Raw genomic sequence first — 19,062 nt, forward strand, 5'->3', positions numbered from 1 at the left:
GATGTCCGAGTATCAACACAGGCCGAACACGCCCAAGACACCATGTCCGAATGACAATACAGACCGAACACGCCCCAGACACGATATCCGAGTGTCAACTCAGTCCGAACACAACCCAGACACCATGTTTGAATGACCGAACACGCCCCAGACACGATGTCCGATTGGCAGCACAGGCCGAACACACCCCAGACATGATGTTCAAACACGCGTCAGACACGATGTACGAGTGTCAATACAGGCCTAACACGCCCAAGACACCATGTCTGAATGGCAACACAGACCGAACACGCCCCAGACACGATGTCCGAACACTCCCCAGGCACGATGTCCGAACACGCGCCAGACACGATGTCCGGGTATCAACACAGGCCGAACACGCCAAAGACACCATGTCCGAATGGCAACACAGGCCGAACACACGCCAGACATGATGTCCAAACACGCCCCAGACACGATGTCCGAGTATCAACACAGGCCGAACACGCCCAAGATACCATGTCCGAATGACAATACAGACCGAACACGCCCCAGACACGATGTCCGAGTGTCAACTCAGATCAGAAAACAACCCAGACACCATGTTTGAATGGCCGAACATGCCCCGGACATGATGTCCAAACACCCGCCAGACACGATGTCCGACTATCCTTATTTCAAACATGACTATCCTTATTTCTGACATGACTATCCTCATTTCAAACATGAGACTCACCTCATTTCAAACATGACTATCGTTATATCAAACATGACTATCCTTATTTCAAACACGAGACTGACCTTATTTCAAACACGAGACTGACCTTATTTCAAACATGACTAACCTTATTAACATCGTGTCTGGGGGGGTGTTGGGACTGTGTTGCCAATCGCACATCGTGCCTGGGCCGTGTTCCGACATCATGTCTGGGTTTTGTTCGGCCTGTGCTGTCATTCAGACATTATGTCTGGGGCGTGTCGGCCTGTGTTGACACTCGGACATCGTGTCTGCGGCGAGTTCGGACATCATGTCTGGGGCGTGTTCGGCCTGTGCTATTGCCATTCAAACATGGTGTCTGGGGCGTGTTCGGACATCATGTCTTGGGTGTGTTAGGACTGTGTTGACGCTAGGATATCGTGTCTGGGGCGTGTTCGGACATCATGTCTGGGATGTGTTCGGACTGGGTTAGCACTGGGAAGTCGTGGCTGGTACTGCAACTGACTTTATAGTGAATATAGCGACTATCCTTATTTCAAACATGACTATCCTTATTTCTGACATGACTATCCTTATTTCAAACATGAGACTCACCTCATTTCAAACAAATCTGTCCTTATTTCAAACCAATCGAACCAACCTTCCTCCAATATCGTGAATATTATAGAAAATTGTCAGTCACACAGTCAGTATAGCTCAGCGCTCAGTACAGTACCACTCACGAGGAGCGTTGCTGTGATTATTTCGCAATAAGGTCAGTCTCTACGTTCAATATAAGATCATTATGTTGACAGCAAGGTCAGTCCATGGTTGAGGGTTTATGGCATTAGGAGGAGGGTTGGGGACGAGGGTCCTATCCGGGGGTCGCTCACTACTACTACGCTATCCCCCCTTATGACAGTAACCCATAATCTAATGACCCCATTGACCCGAGCCTCAATCCTAAGGACCCGCACCCCCAAATCTAATTACACTCACCCTTAACCGTGGACTGAAAGAATTGTGAACATAGCAGCTCAAGTGACCTTATTGTGAACGTAATCGCGCCAACCATGTAGAATAATCTGCGCGCCACGGAAATGTTTGTTGCATGGAAGAATTAGGTTATTAAACAGAAAATTGCGTGTGAGATTGCCACTAATTCCACTCTAGCACCCACCCACCCACTGACCCACTTTTGCCTATAGAACAGGGTGTCCAAATCCAACCTTTTTTACCAAAATGCAATATTCGGTTAACGAATGATTACAAGGGCCACTTGATTATTGATGAATTTTTTGCTGTTTTTCTACATACAATGGAGCTAAGCTGCAAAAATAAATGATATGAGAAATCAGTGTGCTTCAATTTATCAGTCGCGAAAAAATGTACCTGCAAGCTAATTTCTTTCTCCGCTCAAGGGTTCCATACTCCAGTAGATGTTTTTAGTGTGACGTTTTCAAGTCCAATGCGTTAGGTACTATAACCAATAAGTGTCGCGCGTAGAAAGTTGCTACGACAATATGGATTGATCGTAAAATATGTGCCCGTCCCAGCTGACTTACAAAATTTGTCTGATATTTGGTTTCTCTGGAAAGCTTCAACAGGCCCGGGCAATTGGCCGACAAGGTAGAGTGGACGAGGGAGTTGGTGTTAGACTTGCTAAGGGTGAACCATCAATGTCATAGTGACGTTTTCCAACCAACTGGTCATCGATTACTGTTTTACCGGGTACAATTAGGTTACCCTGTTCACCTGCTAATGGCACACCTACCTACACGTAGTTTAGTGCATATTATTTTTGATTAAATCACTAATCTTGAAAATTCAGGTGTGATTTAACTTGAAAATTCCTTGCAATGAGTCCGTGTCTAGGAAACAATTGGAAACAATTGACGCGTACATTGTGCCGCACAGTAAAAAAGAGTCCTGCAGTAAAATACTACGAAGGAGAAATTTCAGTCGCATCAACTTCACTTAATCGATGACCTTTATTGTATTGAATTAATTTTCTTCCAATTGTGTAGCATGCAGCTGGAGCTGGTTATGAGCATACAATCATTAGATATGCATTTGCATCGACCTGTGTGCCTCATTTCGCGAGATATTATTGAAACTCAGTTTCTGGTTCTAAAAAGTTTGAGAACCACTGCATTTCACGCATTGTACTTGTTTATGAATTTGCTCTACTTCGTAGCAACACGTCATTGATGTGTACATCAAAAAACTATCTATGCAGAAATTGGTATTTCAACATTAAGATATATTGAAATAGAAGTAGTACAGTATATGAAAAACACTACTTGAGAGCAAGTGAAACTAGTAGGTTTCGACTCGAGTCGAATATTGCACTATCATTCATTATGATGCCACCAAATTGTGAATGATGCGTTAAGTTCAAATATGTGCCTTATATGCGATCACAATGAATTGAATGCCAGTTCTAAATGGCATTAAAGTTTTGGTGTTTTACGACCATGCCGATTTGATTGCACTTTGTGACGATGCTGTGAGTGATCACGACTTCACAGATATGTCATTTCATCTAACATGTTCACTGTGCAGCTTTGTACTGCCGGTTTCGTATGTTGCGATATGAACAATCGAGATTCACAACCTTACACAGTGGAAAATTGCATCAAAAATAGAATTATCGTTCTGTTAGCGATAAGAAGGATCGAATAATTTCGGTACTCGAACAAATCGTCTCTCACTTCTCGATTCGAATCATTAGAATTTGTGCTCAATGCAGATTCGAGTCCCCGACTCATTGTACCTTGCTGTAGTGATGAGTTGATTAGAGTTAGCAAACTTTGTTACAAAATCTGTTGCAAATTTGTGTCTAACATTTTGCATTTAAAAACTTCAAGTAGGATGTTATCTCAATTGCTATATATTAGAGATGCTTTTAGTGGTGATCATTACAACAAGTGACACAGACTCTAGTATTGTAACTTTTCAATGTGACCTGAAAGATCGTTTAGGACTTTGGTGATATTTACAAGTGTAGTGGAGGATCAAAGGAGATGCATAACGGTGCCAAAAATCATGAATGTGATGTATGTGGGAAAATATTTACTCGGAAGTGTGACCTCAAGAGTCATATGGAGATGCATGCTGGCGTCAAAAACCATGCATGTAATGTGTGTGGAAAAGCATTTACTCAGAAAGTTAGCCTCAAACTCCATATGGACATACATGCTGGCATCAAAAATCATGAATGTGCTGTGTGTGGAAAAGCATTTCATCGCAAACCTAACCTCAAGCTTCATATGGAGGTGCATGCTGGCGTCAAGAACCATGAATGTAATGTGTGTGGCAAAGCTTTTACTCAGAAGGTAGGCCTCAATCGTCATATGAAGATCCATGCTGGCGTCAAAAATCATGAATGTGCTGTCTGTGGGAAATCATTTACCCATACGGGTGACATGAAGCTTCATATGCAGATGCATTTTGGCATCAAAAACCATGAATGTGATATATGTGGGAAAGCATTTACTCAGAAGAGTCATCTGAAGCTTCATATGCAGACGCATATTGGGATCAAAAATCATGAATGTGCTGTTTGTGGAAAATCATTTACTCAACAGAATAGCCTCAAGCTTCACATGGACATGCATGCTGATGTAAAAAATCATGAATGTGCTGTGTGTGGGAAAGCATTTACTCATAAGGGTCACCTGAAACCTCATAAGGAGATGCATGTTGGGATCAAAAACCATGAATGTGCTGTGTGTGGAAAAGCATTTACTCGGAAGGGTCACCTCGAGCGTCATATGAAGAACCATGCAGGCGTCAAAAATCATGAATGTGCTGTGTGTGGAAAAGCATTTACTCAGCAGAGTACCCTCAAGCTTCATATGCAGATGCATATTGAGATCAAAAATCATGAATGCGCTGTTTGTGGAAAATCATTTACTCACAAGAATAGCCTCAAGCTTCACATGGAGATGCATTTTGGGATCAAAAACCATGAATGTGATATATGTGGGAAAGCATTGACTCGGAAGACAACCCTTACCGGACATATCCGGATACATGATTGCATGAAAAATCATAAATCTGGAATATGAGAAAATACATTTACTCAAAAGAGTCACTTCGAACTCCATATGATTATCCTTGCTGACATCAAAAATCCTGTCTGCAATATGGGCAAGAAACCTCGAACATGCCCCTGACATGGTGGCGGAGTGGCATTACAGTCCAAGTATACCCCATACGTAATGCTGTCCGCTCGCTGACATACAATATTTGTTTATGAAGCGAAAAGCAATCGCTACCTACATTTGGGTAGGCCTACTCATCCATTAATCACATGTTGCGCATCTATGTGTCGATTAGTTATCTATAGTCGAACATTTCGTAGACACTCGGCAGCATCTGGCGTCTGAGCGGGTTTGGCTTCTGTTGCACTCACGTGCATAGTCGTATTGAATTCACTGAACGCCAAATACCATGTTCAAAGTCTATTTCTGGTGAACTCCCGATTAATCCATTTTTTTCATATCACCTTACTATGTGCACCGAAATCGCGAGTGGTCTTGTTATGAACTGACCGGAAGTCAAGGAAATCGCTTGAATTCACTAATGAATTTCGTCATTATTATTAGTAGTTACCCATATTACTATCAAATATTTAAATGATGAAGCGGGAGTTTTCAAAAATTTGTGGCAAGTTATGAATGATGATGCATTTTCGGACTTTGTTGCATGCTGTTTTTTTCTTGAGCTGTCGTCAGGATTTTCGGTATAGTGGTAAGATGTTGGAAACGCCCAAACGTACCAGAAACAAATTTCTTTTGTGAAGGGCACACGGTTGCAAGTTGGTATTTATATCATTTTCCTCTGCTGTTCGCATCTGTACTGTGGGGCTCTGATTGCAAAGTACGCCTCTATATTAAAATAAAAAAATTAATGAAGTCGCACTAAATATCGCATAGCGCGAAGAAAATCTCAAGTGTAATTAAAATCTCTCAAAAATTCGGGAGTCCATTCATAAATTCAATTTCCGTGTCGACGGTGAATTACGTGTCGAAGTGAATTACGTGTTAACGGATGCTCAAAATTTTTTCTACAGCTGCATGTTGCTGGGATGTAACCAAGTCACAAGGTTCCGGGTCACTAGTCAATCCCGGGTTTTAATGACTCGACTTGAGTCACGATTTTTTGATGACTGGACTTGACTCGAGTCATTTTCTCAAAATAGGGAAATGACTTGATTCGACTCCAGTCAATTTGTGTATTGACTCGACTTGGGCTCGATTCATTGCGCATGACTCGGACCAAGTCATATGAATCGAGACTCGGACGGCCAAGGCCGACATTTAATCGTAATTCCGAAGAATAGTAATATAGCCAGACTATAGGGATTTCGTTTATTGGTACTGGTACTTGAAAATGCGACCAGAAACTGCTAAAAGTGAGGAAAATCATAATTTATAAATTCGAACCATTCGATATCACTAAACGGAGTTACAAAAATTGGATTTAACAAGACTTGAACTGGAAACTGAGCAGTCGACACAATGACTTGGACTCGGACTCGAGTCATAATACCATGTCTCGGACTCGACCCTCTGATCGCTGACTTGGACTTGGACTAGACTCGCTGGTGTATTGAAAATGACTCGACTTGACTCGAGTCAAAACTATAAAAGTGAGATTGACTTGTGATTCGGAGCCTTGTGACTTGGTTACAACCCTGAGTCAATCTCACTTTTATAGTTTTGACTCGTGTCAAGTCAAGTCGTTTTTAATTCATCACCGAGTTAGTTCCGAGTCCGCTAGTACAGGGTCGAGTCCGAGTCAAAGTCGTTATGTCCATTGTTCAATTTCCAGTTCAATCCGGTTCAACCCACATTTTCAACTCTGCTTGAGTGATATAGAATGGTAAATTTCCCCAGTCTAATAGTTTCTGGTCCTATTCTCCAAGTATCGAGACTGATATACGAGAAACCAAGAATGCGTTAACTTTACTATCCTTCAGAGTTAAAATGAAATGTCTGTCCCGACCGTCCTAGTGTCGAGTCATATGACTTGGTTCGAGTGATGCACAATGAATCTAGTCACTAAATTTTTGCGACTGGCGTCGAGTCATTACAACCCAGGCAGGTTGACCAGCCCTGAGCGAGAGCATTGATTTCCAGTGCTTTACAACAAGTGTTTTACCTGACATGCTGTTGTGTTTCAAATTGCCATAAATATTGTGTTGCTATTGTTGCAGATTAGTTGTAGTTGTCGAGAATTCAAAAGTTCTGTATACAGGATAACGTGACTATGACTGGTAATTGGCTATGCTGCTGCATCAGCCCTTTACAGCGTTGGTGTTTCACATAGGGCAGGCATATACAAAAGTTGGGATTGCTGCGGACTCGACACCCCACATGCCCCCACTGTTCTTAAAATCCATGGTGAGTTGAGGAACGCCAAGTTGTGCTTATACTATTACTCAAAGTATTTTAGTTGAACATTTTCTGATACAGAATTAGCCGGTTTATAATTTTCATCAGCCGTAACCAGACAATCCAATGTATAATGCGAAATGTGATGTAAGAAACATATATCGTTTCAATTTATTCATCATTTCAAAAACATCACACGATTGGTAGGAAGGACAGGAAGTCGAAGCGACCGAGTAGTTTTCAACGAAACAACAACCTTGGAATAGAACATATATATAAGAGGAATGCACGCTGAATTGATGGTGTAACATTCTAGAATATGTATGTATAATTACTTGAACCTTGTCATCACATGCTCAACCCTCTTCTAGAGTGAAAATTGAAGTACCGGTAGTCGTTGAATTTTTTAGGGGCAGAGATCGCAGTAATCTCTAGATTACTCATATCTTCTATGTCTAGAACACCAAAACTTTGGAGTACGGTAATTATTTGTTAATGGAATATTATTGTGCTGAAATGCTGCAATATTTTTAGTTTTTCGCTGTAATATGTGAAGAAATCCTCTGTTTATATAGCTAAATAATCTGTCCATGATATCATAGTAAATACCTAGTAGATCTAACTGGTGCACTTTATTTGTTTGTTAATTTTTATTTCTGGTTGTGTTCTTTATTTTGTATTTCATGATAAATGATGGACACCAAGCCTCGGTGACGGTGACAGTAGTTCACTCGTTCTACTGTCCTGTAACATTATCTATTTTCTATATGTTGCATTTATTTGATTTCCAAACTCAACTCTTCTCTGAACAAAACGTAGCCTATTTCGCATTTTGTATTTCAAACTTCAAACCGCGTCAGCGGTGTCTTACGAAAGCCTAGAGGTGGGCCTAAGTCAGCAGTTATGGAAAATGATGAAGAATATCGACCTGGTGTAAATGACCATTGCAGTCGAGTGAGTCGACAAACACCGCGAATACCCCTAAACAAAAGTTCACTATTCAATAGTACAAGTACAATTAGTACAAGTAAGCTACAACAAGTACAAGTAGGTCTTCCAGGTGGTACGCGAGTGGATTCTGTTTTTTTCGACCGAAGGGAGTAGGCTAATTAGTTAAGGTGGGGCTGAACATAAATATTGTTCTCCAATAAACATTCAGGCTTAGCATGGCCTCCTAGTACTCAACTCTAGCTTCTCACGCTATTCCCCAACTGCTAAGTTTCCTTTTTACGTGGGAGTGCGAGCAAGGATTTTTATATTCGATGAGTGATGACTATCATGTCGAAGAAACGAAACCGACTTGAGCCCATGCATGACTATCGGTGCGCTGTGAGCTAACATATGCCACGCATCGACCAGCTAGTGCAGTGTTCTCAAACTGGGGGGCGTGAAACCATCTGAAGGGGGCGCGATCGCGAAACTGCGGCCAACTGATTTTTTTTTTCGCGCTTCGCGCGATTTACCCCCAATTCATTGTTTTTGTTTTATGTATAGTCCTTATTGCATATTTAAGAATTCTCCTATCAACTGTCATAATCTTCCGTGTCATCAAATTATTCTTTGGGATTGCTAGCATTCTGGTTGCATTTTGTGATATGACGATAAGGGCTAATTCCATTATAACTTAACAGGGGCTGTAATGCATACCCTCAGAATTGTCCAATATTTACAAATGTTGTTCTTTTTTGAATTCTGGGTACATTAAAAAAAAGTAGATTGAAAAATTTCCAGCGGTTCAAAAGATAATGCAATTCAAAATTATCATGTCACTAGGTGGCGCTGCACGCAAAATTCTCAAAAATCCATATTTTTTGCTGTAATAATGGTGGAGAATCACTTAAAATGTCTAATTATACAATTTTGGGGCCAAGGAATTCAAAAAAATCAACATTTTCGCTCTAAACTCGAAGAAAAAAAAGTTACGGACAAAACAAAATTGGGGGGGAGCGGACTTGAAAATCCATGTAGGCTACCGTTTACAGAAAAAAAAATTATTGCAAAATGTACTCTGAAGCAGTGTGATTGAGAAACAATTGGATTTTTAAATTAATCTCTATTCCTCAAGGAAATCACGAAAAAAATAATCTTTGCTTTGACTGATTGATTATAATAGTAGTTGTGGTGGGCAGCAGTGCAAATCTGCTCACCGTAACTACTATATTAAGCAATCACTTGAAGCAAAGATTATTTTTTTTCGTGATTTCCTTGAGGAATAGAGATTAATTTAAAAATCCAATTGTTTCTCAATCACACTGCTTCAGAGTACATTCTGCAATAATTTTCGTTGGTATCGTAGATTTTGCACTGTCGGTGAACGTATCATGTGATATTTTACAGCTTGTAGCCTACTTTATAGGCCTACTGTTGTAAACGGCCAATAGTCTGCTCATACTGAATCATCAACGGTCAAATGAAACAAATAGGTGGACATGGTATTATGGTCAACGTACCGCAATATCCTAACTGGGGCATGATTCTTATATTGAGAAGCGCATGATGAAAAATTGTAATAAACAACATTGTCAGAATGAAGCAACATGGTGTCTTACCAGTAGTGTATGCACAACTTGAGTGTTGTCAGCCAACAACTGCTGCTGTTGAACGTCCTTGATGCACTTTTTACCCAAGAATATAGGAAAGTATCTCTCGTTGTACTACAATTTTTTTAAATTATTTCCACCATAATACGTATTGCAACCACTGGAATTCTTCATAGGGCCAGATTTCGTTAAAATATTGTTTTTTATATGTACAAAGTTGCCTGTTTCTATGCCAAAAACGTATTTTCAGGCCAAACTACTTTGTTGGGACAGCCAGTTACAACCGGAAATGTAGATAACTGGTACAATTTTGACATTATTTAGGAAAACACCTAATTTGCATACGATAGGTCAAAATTTGGTCAAAATTCATTTTTTTAGGTCAAAAAAAGTCAAAATTTTAATTTTTTAGGTCAAAATTTTCTTTTTTTAGGTAAAAAAAAAACCACTCTAGTCATTAGTAGTACTGTAACACGTGTTCTTTGAATGCTTTAGAGTCGATAGCAGTAGTTTATGCTTTGGAGCAACAATATTGCAGTCATGGCAGAAGCAAATCGGCGAAAGATTGTACACATGCCGCAGCGAAGAACAAGATCTAAATCTGAGCAGTACCGTACTTGGTTGGATATACTTGCGATTACATCTGTGGCTTGAGATTTCCTACTATACGAGAAGTAATGAGATACTTGGTGCATCTGAAAGAGCATTGTCCTCAGTCAACTCCTACTCATGAACTATGTAATGTGCTGGTGGTGGATGATGTAATGACATTGTGGAAAATGGCGAGGATTGAAAACCTGCATTAAAGATGGCGTGATCACATGGTATGCCCAACTTAAGAAGAGCTTGAACAGTCTGGACAGAAAACAGCAATTCCAGACTCTGACTATTCCTATATGTTTTAAAGAACGAGCAGCAATGACAGGTGATAACTTCAAGCTACTACTAACCAGAAAAGATTTCTTCCCACGGGATGACTACAGACAATGTGTGCATAATGCTCTTGCGCTTCTCGGTGCAGGTGAAGATATACATCATCACAAACCTGGTGCAACATACCATGCAAGGTGGATGGGCACAATTCTGTATGCTCAGAAGATGTTCATGTGGGCTGATCAGTTACATTACAAATCTGAAGAAGTGGAACTGCTGCATCGCTTCAATTTATTTTTAGTTCTCTTTTATATCCCTGCCTGGGTTGCTTCCAGCATCGGTCGTGATGCAGCCGGTGAAGACTTGAGATTCACTCAGGAGATCTTGAGTTACAAGGAACATGATGAACAAGCTTCCAAAGCTGCTTTACAAAAGCTTTTGAAGTATGACTGGTATATCGTGGAGGAAACCGCTGTATATGCTTTGTTTTCGCCGAGTGAAAGCATTGAAACCCGAGAAAATATGGCAAAGATGCTCCTGCAGGTAGAGCAAACTTCAAGTTTCAGAAGGGGCCAGGCCTCGTTTAGTGCAACTGTACAGGTCTACAAGGACACTACTTTTTCTGTCTTTATTGGCCCACAGACATGGTACATATTTGATCTTTCTGAATGCTGTGGGACGTGGCTAACTCAACCGGTTGATGTTTGGAACTTATCAGATTCCTCCATCAGAATGAGCTCCTACATCAGTTCTGTCAAAGTCGTTAATAATGCCGCAGAACGAGGTGTAAAGCTAAGCACAGACTATGCTGCAATCTTGACTGACAATGAACAAAAACAGAGACAGTGTGCTTCAAGCTGTGGAACAGCATAGGAAGACAGTTGGAGACAGCAGGAAGTCAACTCTAATCAAAAGCCTGTTATCTGCAACTTGTGCCTGACAATGCAACACTGATCCTGCAGCGTACTTTTTCAATGTCTTTCGTAAATAGTGCTTTTTGCCTTCATTAATTGTGAATATAAGTGTAATATGCGTTCGTATATTGGTGAGACGTCGACTGGACATAACAAGTACTACTGAGATGTTGACTACTGGTAAGAAATTTTTGAGTTTCACTCATTGTCAGTAAGTTTTGGAAAGGTTCAAGGTAGCAAAATGCATGCATCTAGTTGATTCGTATCTCAACTACCGAGAGCACCTGTGCAATACATAGTAACACTATTATACACATTCTGCAGGTAGATAATAACTTAGGGGGTTGCGGTGTTGTACTATGGTCTCTCGATGACAACATTAAAAAAAGCAATATATGATATCATGTCTGCAATGCCACCAACAGAAACGACTGCACGACAGCGCACAGAAATCGTAACCAGCAGTGTTCACAAAGTCGGTCTTTCAGCCAATCGGTAGCTTATTATTATTTTTTTGTTTTTGTTTCTGTTTGCCTGCCCACTTCATCGATGCCCCGCCCACTCACCGACGGCTACTTTCAAACGCATTTAGACAAATCTTACCAGCTTTCTTGCGAGCTTCTTTCAGGCCCATTATTGTTTTTTAACAATAATCTACAGAATAACCCGTGGATATGCAGTATTCCAAACATTTTCCAAATTTTGAACAGCCCTATTGGACAATCTATAATTTAGCGACATTTGGCAGTGTAATAGAGGCTTGCAAATGGCGTAGTCGTAATTCTGACGAAAGATACTAAACTGAAGTTGATGATTTTAAACAGGACTTCGCCTTGCAGATACGATGCAGGGTTGTAACCAAGTCACAAGGCTCCGAGTCAAGAGTCAATTTCTCTTTTATGATTTTGTCTCGAGTAAAGTCGAGTCATTTTCAATTCACCATCGAGTCAAGTCAAAGTCCAAGTTAGCGAGCAGAGGCTCAAGTCCAAGTCATGGTATTGTGACTCGAGTCCAAGTTATTGTGTTGACTGCTCAGTTTCCCGTTGAAGACTTTTTATAACTCTGTTTGGGGATATCGAACAGTTCGCATATATAATATGCTAATTTGCCTCACTCTTTTCCTCACAGATTGACTCGAGTCGAGTCATTTCCGTAGTTTGAGAAAATGACTCGAGTCATCAGAAAATCGTGACTCGAGTCATTACAAACCTGGAACCGGAGCCCTGTATGAAATGTGTGATGTCACAAACGTGGCAGCAATTGAAAATGGGAATATTTACTTTCCAGTTGCATACATACCTTGCATGTCGCATTTCACTGTTACATTTTTGTAGTGTTATGTTGATATGTAGTATACGAATAAAGATTCTCTCTCTCTCTCTCTGTTGCGATTGTGGGATTTTGTGATATCATCGATAGACCACAGCCTTGTCGTTTAGTATTGCCAGTTCCGCTGTTTAGGGTTCGTTTAGAGTCGAGACGTTGGTTGATTTTGTGGTATTTATGGTGTTTTTCGACTACTCTGATCAATTGATCATGGTCATTTGCACCAGGCCTGTATTCTTCATTTTTTTTTCCGTAACTGCCGACTTATAGCACAGCCCGCTTCCAGACTTTTTGAAAGACACCGCTTATGAGGAGTCGAGTGATTTGGATTGGTCCTGTAGTCTGTCAGATCCTCAGTTTTTTGGTCTGGTCAGTGGGTCACCTTCCCACATCACAAGTTAGACTGAGTTTGTCATGATCTGCAGTTTTGCTCAGCCCGCTGTTAAGTTTTTAGTATTACAAGTTTCGCCTGGTCCACGGTCGGCTTGGTCCGCCGTTTAGCGTTGGCCGGGATGTCACTACATGCAATATAATATTACAATTTTCAGTCAGTACGAGGAGCAGTGGTGCCACTCTTAGCGTTTTGACACTAGATTTAGTGTATTCTGACTTGACCTAGGGTTCTAGGGTATTTTTTCATCAAAAGTCTGACATTAAATGAAGATGTTGTTTTAATGGGCTCGACAATCGACATGATATATACTTTATTGACGAATATCAAGTATTATCCGTCTAGTGGTGCTCATTTATCACAGGAACAAACTTCATAGGTATAAAGCCTTGCCGCCACTTATTTCTATCACTGGCAGATTGATGATCCTGTGATTATATCCAGAATCTCCAACACTTTATAAATGTAATGCCGATTTGTGTTCTATTGTTTGTGAGTCCATGTTGAAGTTATACCGGGTCATAACTGGCAGTTTGTCAATCTAATCGTGATGTTCTAGTACGGGTGAATTTTGTATGACAGCGACTGAGATAAACCGGGCCAACCGGCAACGTTATCATTAGTTTTACCTTGGTCCCAAAAGCAAACCGATGAAAGAAGCGAACATGATACCTTGCCGCAAATTGCCTCCAGGGGCCCATTCATGAATTATTTTTAAAGGTGTATGCATTATTGCACATTTTGTGTAGCTCTGTGATATACACCTAGATATATATCCCTGGTGTTGCCAAGGATGTAAATGTCTTTAAGGGTACATATTTGAATTGAAAAATGGCGTGACGTCATACCACCCAGACTGGAATCGAAGGTTGTTTTCGACAACATGTTGTGCGTGACAGCCAGATTTCTCGCGTGATTGGAAAATTTCATCCGCGTGACGGAAATATATTTCGCTCTGATTCGATACTGAATTACTTATTATACGACACAATGTGCTAAAATAGACATGGTATAGTGAACAGCCCCAATGCACAAATTAGTATTTCAGCAATATGCTGAAATATAAGTAGCATATCAATGAAACTATATACTTGAGCAAGTGAAACTGGTAGATAAACCCACCCGGGTACTGTGGAAAAGCAGAAACACTGTATAACTGATGAACTATTTTAGTGGAAAGTGGACATGTGTCAAGTGTGATAAGGGGTGATAAGTGCTTGGTTTCTACTAGAGTCGAGTATTCGATTATCACTCATTATGACAGTCTTTTATGCGACCACAATGACTATATTGCCAATTCTACATCACGTTGAAGATTTGGTATTTTTCAACCATACCATATGATTGCACTTTGTGACAATGCTGTGAGTGGTCAGGAATTCACAGATATGACATTTCCACTAATGTGTGCAGTAAAGTTGCTTAAGAATAACTTTTTTCGGATCCCAGGCATTCACAGGTTGAATTGTTAGGTTGCCTAAAAAGTCGCTGCTTACCAAATCTGGCTCAATTCCAACCAGTATACGTCGACACAGCCAATTGAATTTTTTGAATTCATTATAAAAAATGAAAAAAAATTCAAATTTTACTGTCAACCCCATGAAATTGTTTAACTGTCGACAAAAACGTAGCAAAACAAATTCCATGCAATTGCAACACATAGAAGTGAAGTTATTTTCGTTTTTCAATCATAATTCTGGGATTTTCCACTGTCTATCCTGTCTTATTTTTGCAAATCCGAATCTTTCAGCTGCAATAACTTCGCTTCTATGGGTTGGACTGGGGTCACATTTGTTTTGCATCATTTTTGGAGACTGCTGAACAATTTTTTCTTATTTTTTAATAACCTTAGTGTGTAGTTTTGTAGGCTACTACCGGTTTCGTATGCTACAGTACGACCAATCCAGGTTTAAAGGCCTCCACGGTGGAAAATAGTATCGGAAATATAGAACGCGTCTGTATTTGTTTTTTCCAACGAAAATATCAAACAAACAGGCGATATGATCAATCGAGATTCATAGCCGTACACAGTGAAAATTGCATCAAAATTGTAATTGAATATCTCAAATATTAGCGACAAGATCATATAATTTCAGTGGTCGAAAATATCACTTCTGTCTATTCGACTCTAATCGTTAGAATTAATACTTGATTCAGATTCGAGTACGGTTCTCAAATCATTGTGCCCAGCCATATTGATGAGTTGATTAGAGTTAACAAACTTTGTTACAAATCTGTTGGTAATTTGTGCCTAACATTTTACACTTGAATACTTCGAGTATGATGTTATCTCAATTCCTATATATAGTACATTCATTAGCAATCATTTCAACAAGTGACTTAAATATTATAACTATTCATCATGTCTTTGAATATCGTTTAGCAGATGCTCACTAGAGTAGTGGAGGATTAGGGGATATGCATACCGGTGTCAAAATTCATGAATGTGATGTATGTGGAAAATCGTTTACTCGCAAGAGTAAACTGAAGCGTCATATGAAGATCCATGCTGGCGTTAAAAATCATGAATGTGCTGTGTGTGGGAAAGCATTTACTCAGAAGGGTAACCTGAAGCTTCATACGGAGACACATGCTGGCGTCAAGGGCCATGAATGTGCTGTGTGTGGAAAATCATTTACTCTCAAGAGTAACCTCCAACGGCATATGGAGATACATGCTGGCGTCAAAAACCATGAATGTGATTTGTGTGGAAAAGCTTTTACTCAGAAGAGAAACCTCAAGTTTCATATCAATATGCATGCTGGCGTCAAGAATCATGAATGTGACGTGTGTGGAAAATTATTTACTCAGAAGGGTAGCCTGAAGCTTCATATGGAGACGCATGCTGGCGTCAAGGGCCATGAATGTGCTGTGTGTGGAAAATCAGTTACTCTTAAGAGTATCCTCCAACGTCATATGGAGATACATGCTGGCGTCAAAAACCATGAATGTAATCTGTGTGGGAAAGCATTTATTCAGAAGGGAGACCTCAAGCTTCATATGAATATACATGCTGGCGTCAAAAATCATGAATGTGCTGTGTGTGGAAAATCATTTACTTACAAGAATAACCTCAAGCGTCATATGGTGATGCATGTTGGCATCAAAAATCATGAATGTGATGTGTGTGGAAAATTATTTACTCAGAAGGGTAGCCTGAAGCTTCATATGGAGACGCATGCTGGCGTCAAGGGCCATGAATGTGCTGTGTGTGGAAAATCAGTTACTTTCAAGAGTAACCTCCAACGTCATATGGAGATACATGCTGGCGTCAAAAACCATGAATGTAATCTGTGTGGGAAAGCATTTATTCAGCAGGGAGATCTCAAGCTTCATATGAATATACATGCTGGCGTCAAAAATCATGAATGTGCTGTGTGTGGAAAATCATTTACTCACAAGAATAACCTCAAGCGTCATATGGCGATGCATGTTGGCATCAAAAATCATGAATGTGATGTGTGTGGGAAGGCATTTACTGAGAAGACAACCCTTACCGGACATATGCGGATGCATGCTTGCATGAAAAATCATGAATGTGGTATATGAGGGAAGGCATTTACTCGGAACAGTCACTTTGAATTCCATATGAATATCCTTGCTGATATCAAAAATCTTGTCTGCAATATTTGCAACAAAGCTCGAACATGCCCCAGGCGTGGTATCCGAGTGGCAATACAGTCCAAATAATCTACCCCATACGTAATGATGTCCGGTCGCTTGCATGCAATATTTTACGGTTACGAAGCGACCAGCAATCGCTAGGTACAACTCGGTACTCATCCGTTAATCACATGCGCACCTATTCGTTGGTTAGTTATCTATTATCAAATGCTTCGTAGTCACTCGGCCGCGTCTGGCATCTGAGTAAGGTTTATCTTGTGTTGCACTCAAGTGTATAGTCGTATTGAACTTACTTGACGCCAAACACCCATGCTCAAAGTCCATCTCTGGTGAACTCCTGATTAATCTATTTTATCATATCAGCTTACTATGTGCACCAAAATCGTGAGTGGTCTTGTTACGAACAGTTACTGGGAGTTCACAAGATCGCTTGAATTCAATAATGAATTCCGTCATTAATATTAGTAGTTCCACATATTACTGTCGTTTATTTAAATGATGAAGGGGGTATTTTCAAAAATTTAGGGCAAGTTATGAATGATGAATGATGATGCACCTTCGGACTTCGTTGCATGCTGTTTTTTCTAGAACTTCCATCAGGATTGTCCGTATAGTGGTAAGATGTTGGAATCACTCAAACGTATCAGAAAATCTCAAATGTAATCCAGTTCTCTCAAAAATTCGGGGGTCTCTTCATAAATTCTAGTTGCATGTCGACGGACGCCTACACATACGGGACTGATAGACAATATACCAATCATGTGTTAACTTTACTATTCTTTGAAGTTACGATGAAATGTCTGCCCTTGGTTTGAGTCGTGCACAATGACTCGAGTCACTAAAATGACCCGGCTTGAGTCGAATCATTACAAACCTGGCAGGTTGGCCGGCCCTGAACGAGAATATCGATTTCCAGTGCTTTACAACAAGTGTTTCACGTGACATGCTGTTATGTTTCAAATTACCATAAATATTGTGTTGCTATTGTTGCAGATTAGTTGTAGTCGCCGAGAATTCGAAAGTTCTGTATACAGGATAGCGTGACTATGACTGGTAATTGGCTATTCTGCTGTATCGGCCCTTTACAGCGGTGGTGTGTCACATGAGGCAAGCCTATATGAAAGTTGCAATTGCTGCAGAATCGACGCTCACTGTTCTGAAAATCCATGGTGAGTTGACGAACGCCGCATTGTTGTTGTTGTTGTGAGTTAGACATTTACTGATTCATAATTAGCGGTTTTACAATTTTCATCAGCCCTAACTAGGCAATCCAATATACAGTGCTAAACACATGGGCCTATAGCTGGATTTCTAAATGAAACAATCAAGTCAGTCCAGTTCAATTTAATAATTCGTCATTTCAAAAACATCACAAGATTGCGATAAATGTAAGGTAGGAAGGAAAGGATGTCGAAACGGCCGAGTAGTTTTCAACGAAACACCCACCTTGAAATAGAACATGTATATAAGAGGAATGCACTCTGAATTGATGGTATAACAGACTAGAATATCTGCATGTTTAATGACTTGAACGTTGTCATCACATGCTCAACCTTTTTCTAGATAGAAGATTGAAGAAATCGGTAAATTTTACGGGGTAGTGATCGCAGTGGAACTGAATACTGATGCATTGGTTTATATATCTTCTGTTTAGAACACCAAAACTTTGGAGTACGGTAGTTATTTACTAATGTAATATTATTGTGCTGAAATGCTGTAATATTTTAGTTTTTCGCTGTAATATGTGAAGAAATCCTCTGTTTATATAGCTAGACAAGATAGCGTTGTGGTGAAGCGTCCTGCTTCTTAATGGGTTGATCGTGGGTTCGATCCGTGACCGGGTCAGACCAAAGACCTGATTAGTCACACCAATCCATGTCTTCCCTGCTTGGCGCTCGTGCATTACTGGGATAGCATAGAGGGGTGGTGCAATACTTAGAATGCCAGATAAGGCTATATCTGCACCTCCCTTGTCCAGCGGCATATGCACAGATCGTGTGCAGGTATATCATGAGTCGGTTTATACGCCGTAAAAACATTAGGGACGAAAAATAAATCCTAAATAATCTGTCCATATTATGATAGTAAAGAACTACTAGGTGTAGCTGGTGCACTTTATTTGTTTATTTTTTTCTCTGGTTGTGTTTTTATTTTGTATTTCATGATAAATTATGGGCACCAAGCCTCGATGACAGTGACAGTCGTTCACTCGTTCTTTTGTACTGCAACATTATTTATTTTCTATACGTTGCATTTATTTGATTTCCAAACTCACTCTTCTGTGAAAAAACGTAGCCTATTCGCATTTTGTATT

The 19,062-nt window shown here is 40.2% G+C and overlaps 5 protein-coding genes across 6 annotated transcripts in view; all 5 read left to right on the top strand.

Annotated features, from left to right (window-relative positions):
- LOC145436078 (uncharacterized) overlaps window positions 1-17,740 on the top strand; it is a 31,757-nt gene extending 14,017 nt beyond the window's left edge. The window contains exons 2-3 of one of the 2 annotated variants that reach the window (XM_080313366.1): window positions 4,871-6,724; window positions 17,565-17,740. The gene's annotated coding sequence lies outside the window, so the exon portion shown is untranslated. Of the gene's footprint in view, window positions 1-4,870; window positions 6,904-17,564 lie in introns of those variants that run through there. The other variant, XM_080313356.1, reaches the window with a different exon arrangement.
- The window catches only part of LOC145436101 (actin-related protein 10-like), a 126,603-nt gene that overhangs the window by 100,396 nt on the left and 7,145 nt on the right, over window positions 1-19,062 (top strand). The window lies entirely within an intron of this gene.
- Window positions 1-19,062, top strand: part of LOC145436270 (uncharacterized) — a 192,591-nt gene that overhangs the window by 11,955 nt on the left and 161,574 nt on the right. The gene's annotated exons all lie outside the window — the stretch shown is intronic.
- LOC145436161 (uncharacterized) overlaps window positions 1,298-19,062 on the top strand; it is a 76,221-nt gene continuing 58,456 nt past the window's right edge. The window contains exon 1 of the mRNA XM_080313444.1: window positions 1,298-4,869. Within this exon, the coding sequence (XP_080169570.1) occupies window positions 3,703-4,749 (1,047 nt within the window). The 5' untranslated portion in view covers window positions 1,298-3,702 and the 3' untranslated portion in view covers window positions 4,750-4,869. The remainder of the gene's footprint in view (window positions 4,870-19,062) is intronic.
- On the top strand, window positions 15,513-16,689 carry LOC145436151 (uncharacterized). The gene has a single exon (XM_080313433.1). It carries the CDS (start codon window positions 15,543-15,545, stop codon window positions 16,671-16,673), a length of 1,131 nt encoding a protein of 376 aa, XP_080169559.1. The 5' UTR covers window positions 15,513-15,542; the 3' UTR covers window positions 16,674-16,689.

Source organism: Botryllus schlosseri, chromosome 1 (genome assembly GCF_051294905.1).
Source record: "Botryllus schlosseri isolate E-star chromosome 1, Bs_hap1, whole genome shotgun sequence".
NCBI lineage: Eukaryota > Metazoa > Chordata > Ascidiacea > Stolidobranchia > Styelidae > Botryllus > Botryllus schlosseri.

What these genes read in the sequence shown, in the direction of transcription:
- LOC145436151 (XM_080313433.1), top strand. Translation starts at nt 15,543, where the DNA reads ATGCATACCGGTGTCAAAATTCATGAATGTGATGTATGTGGAAAATCG.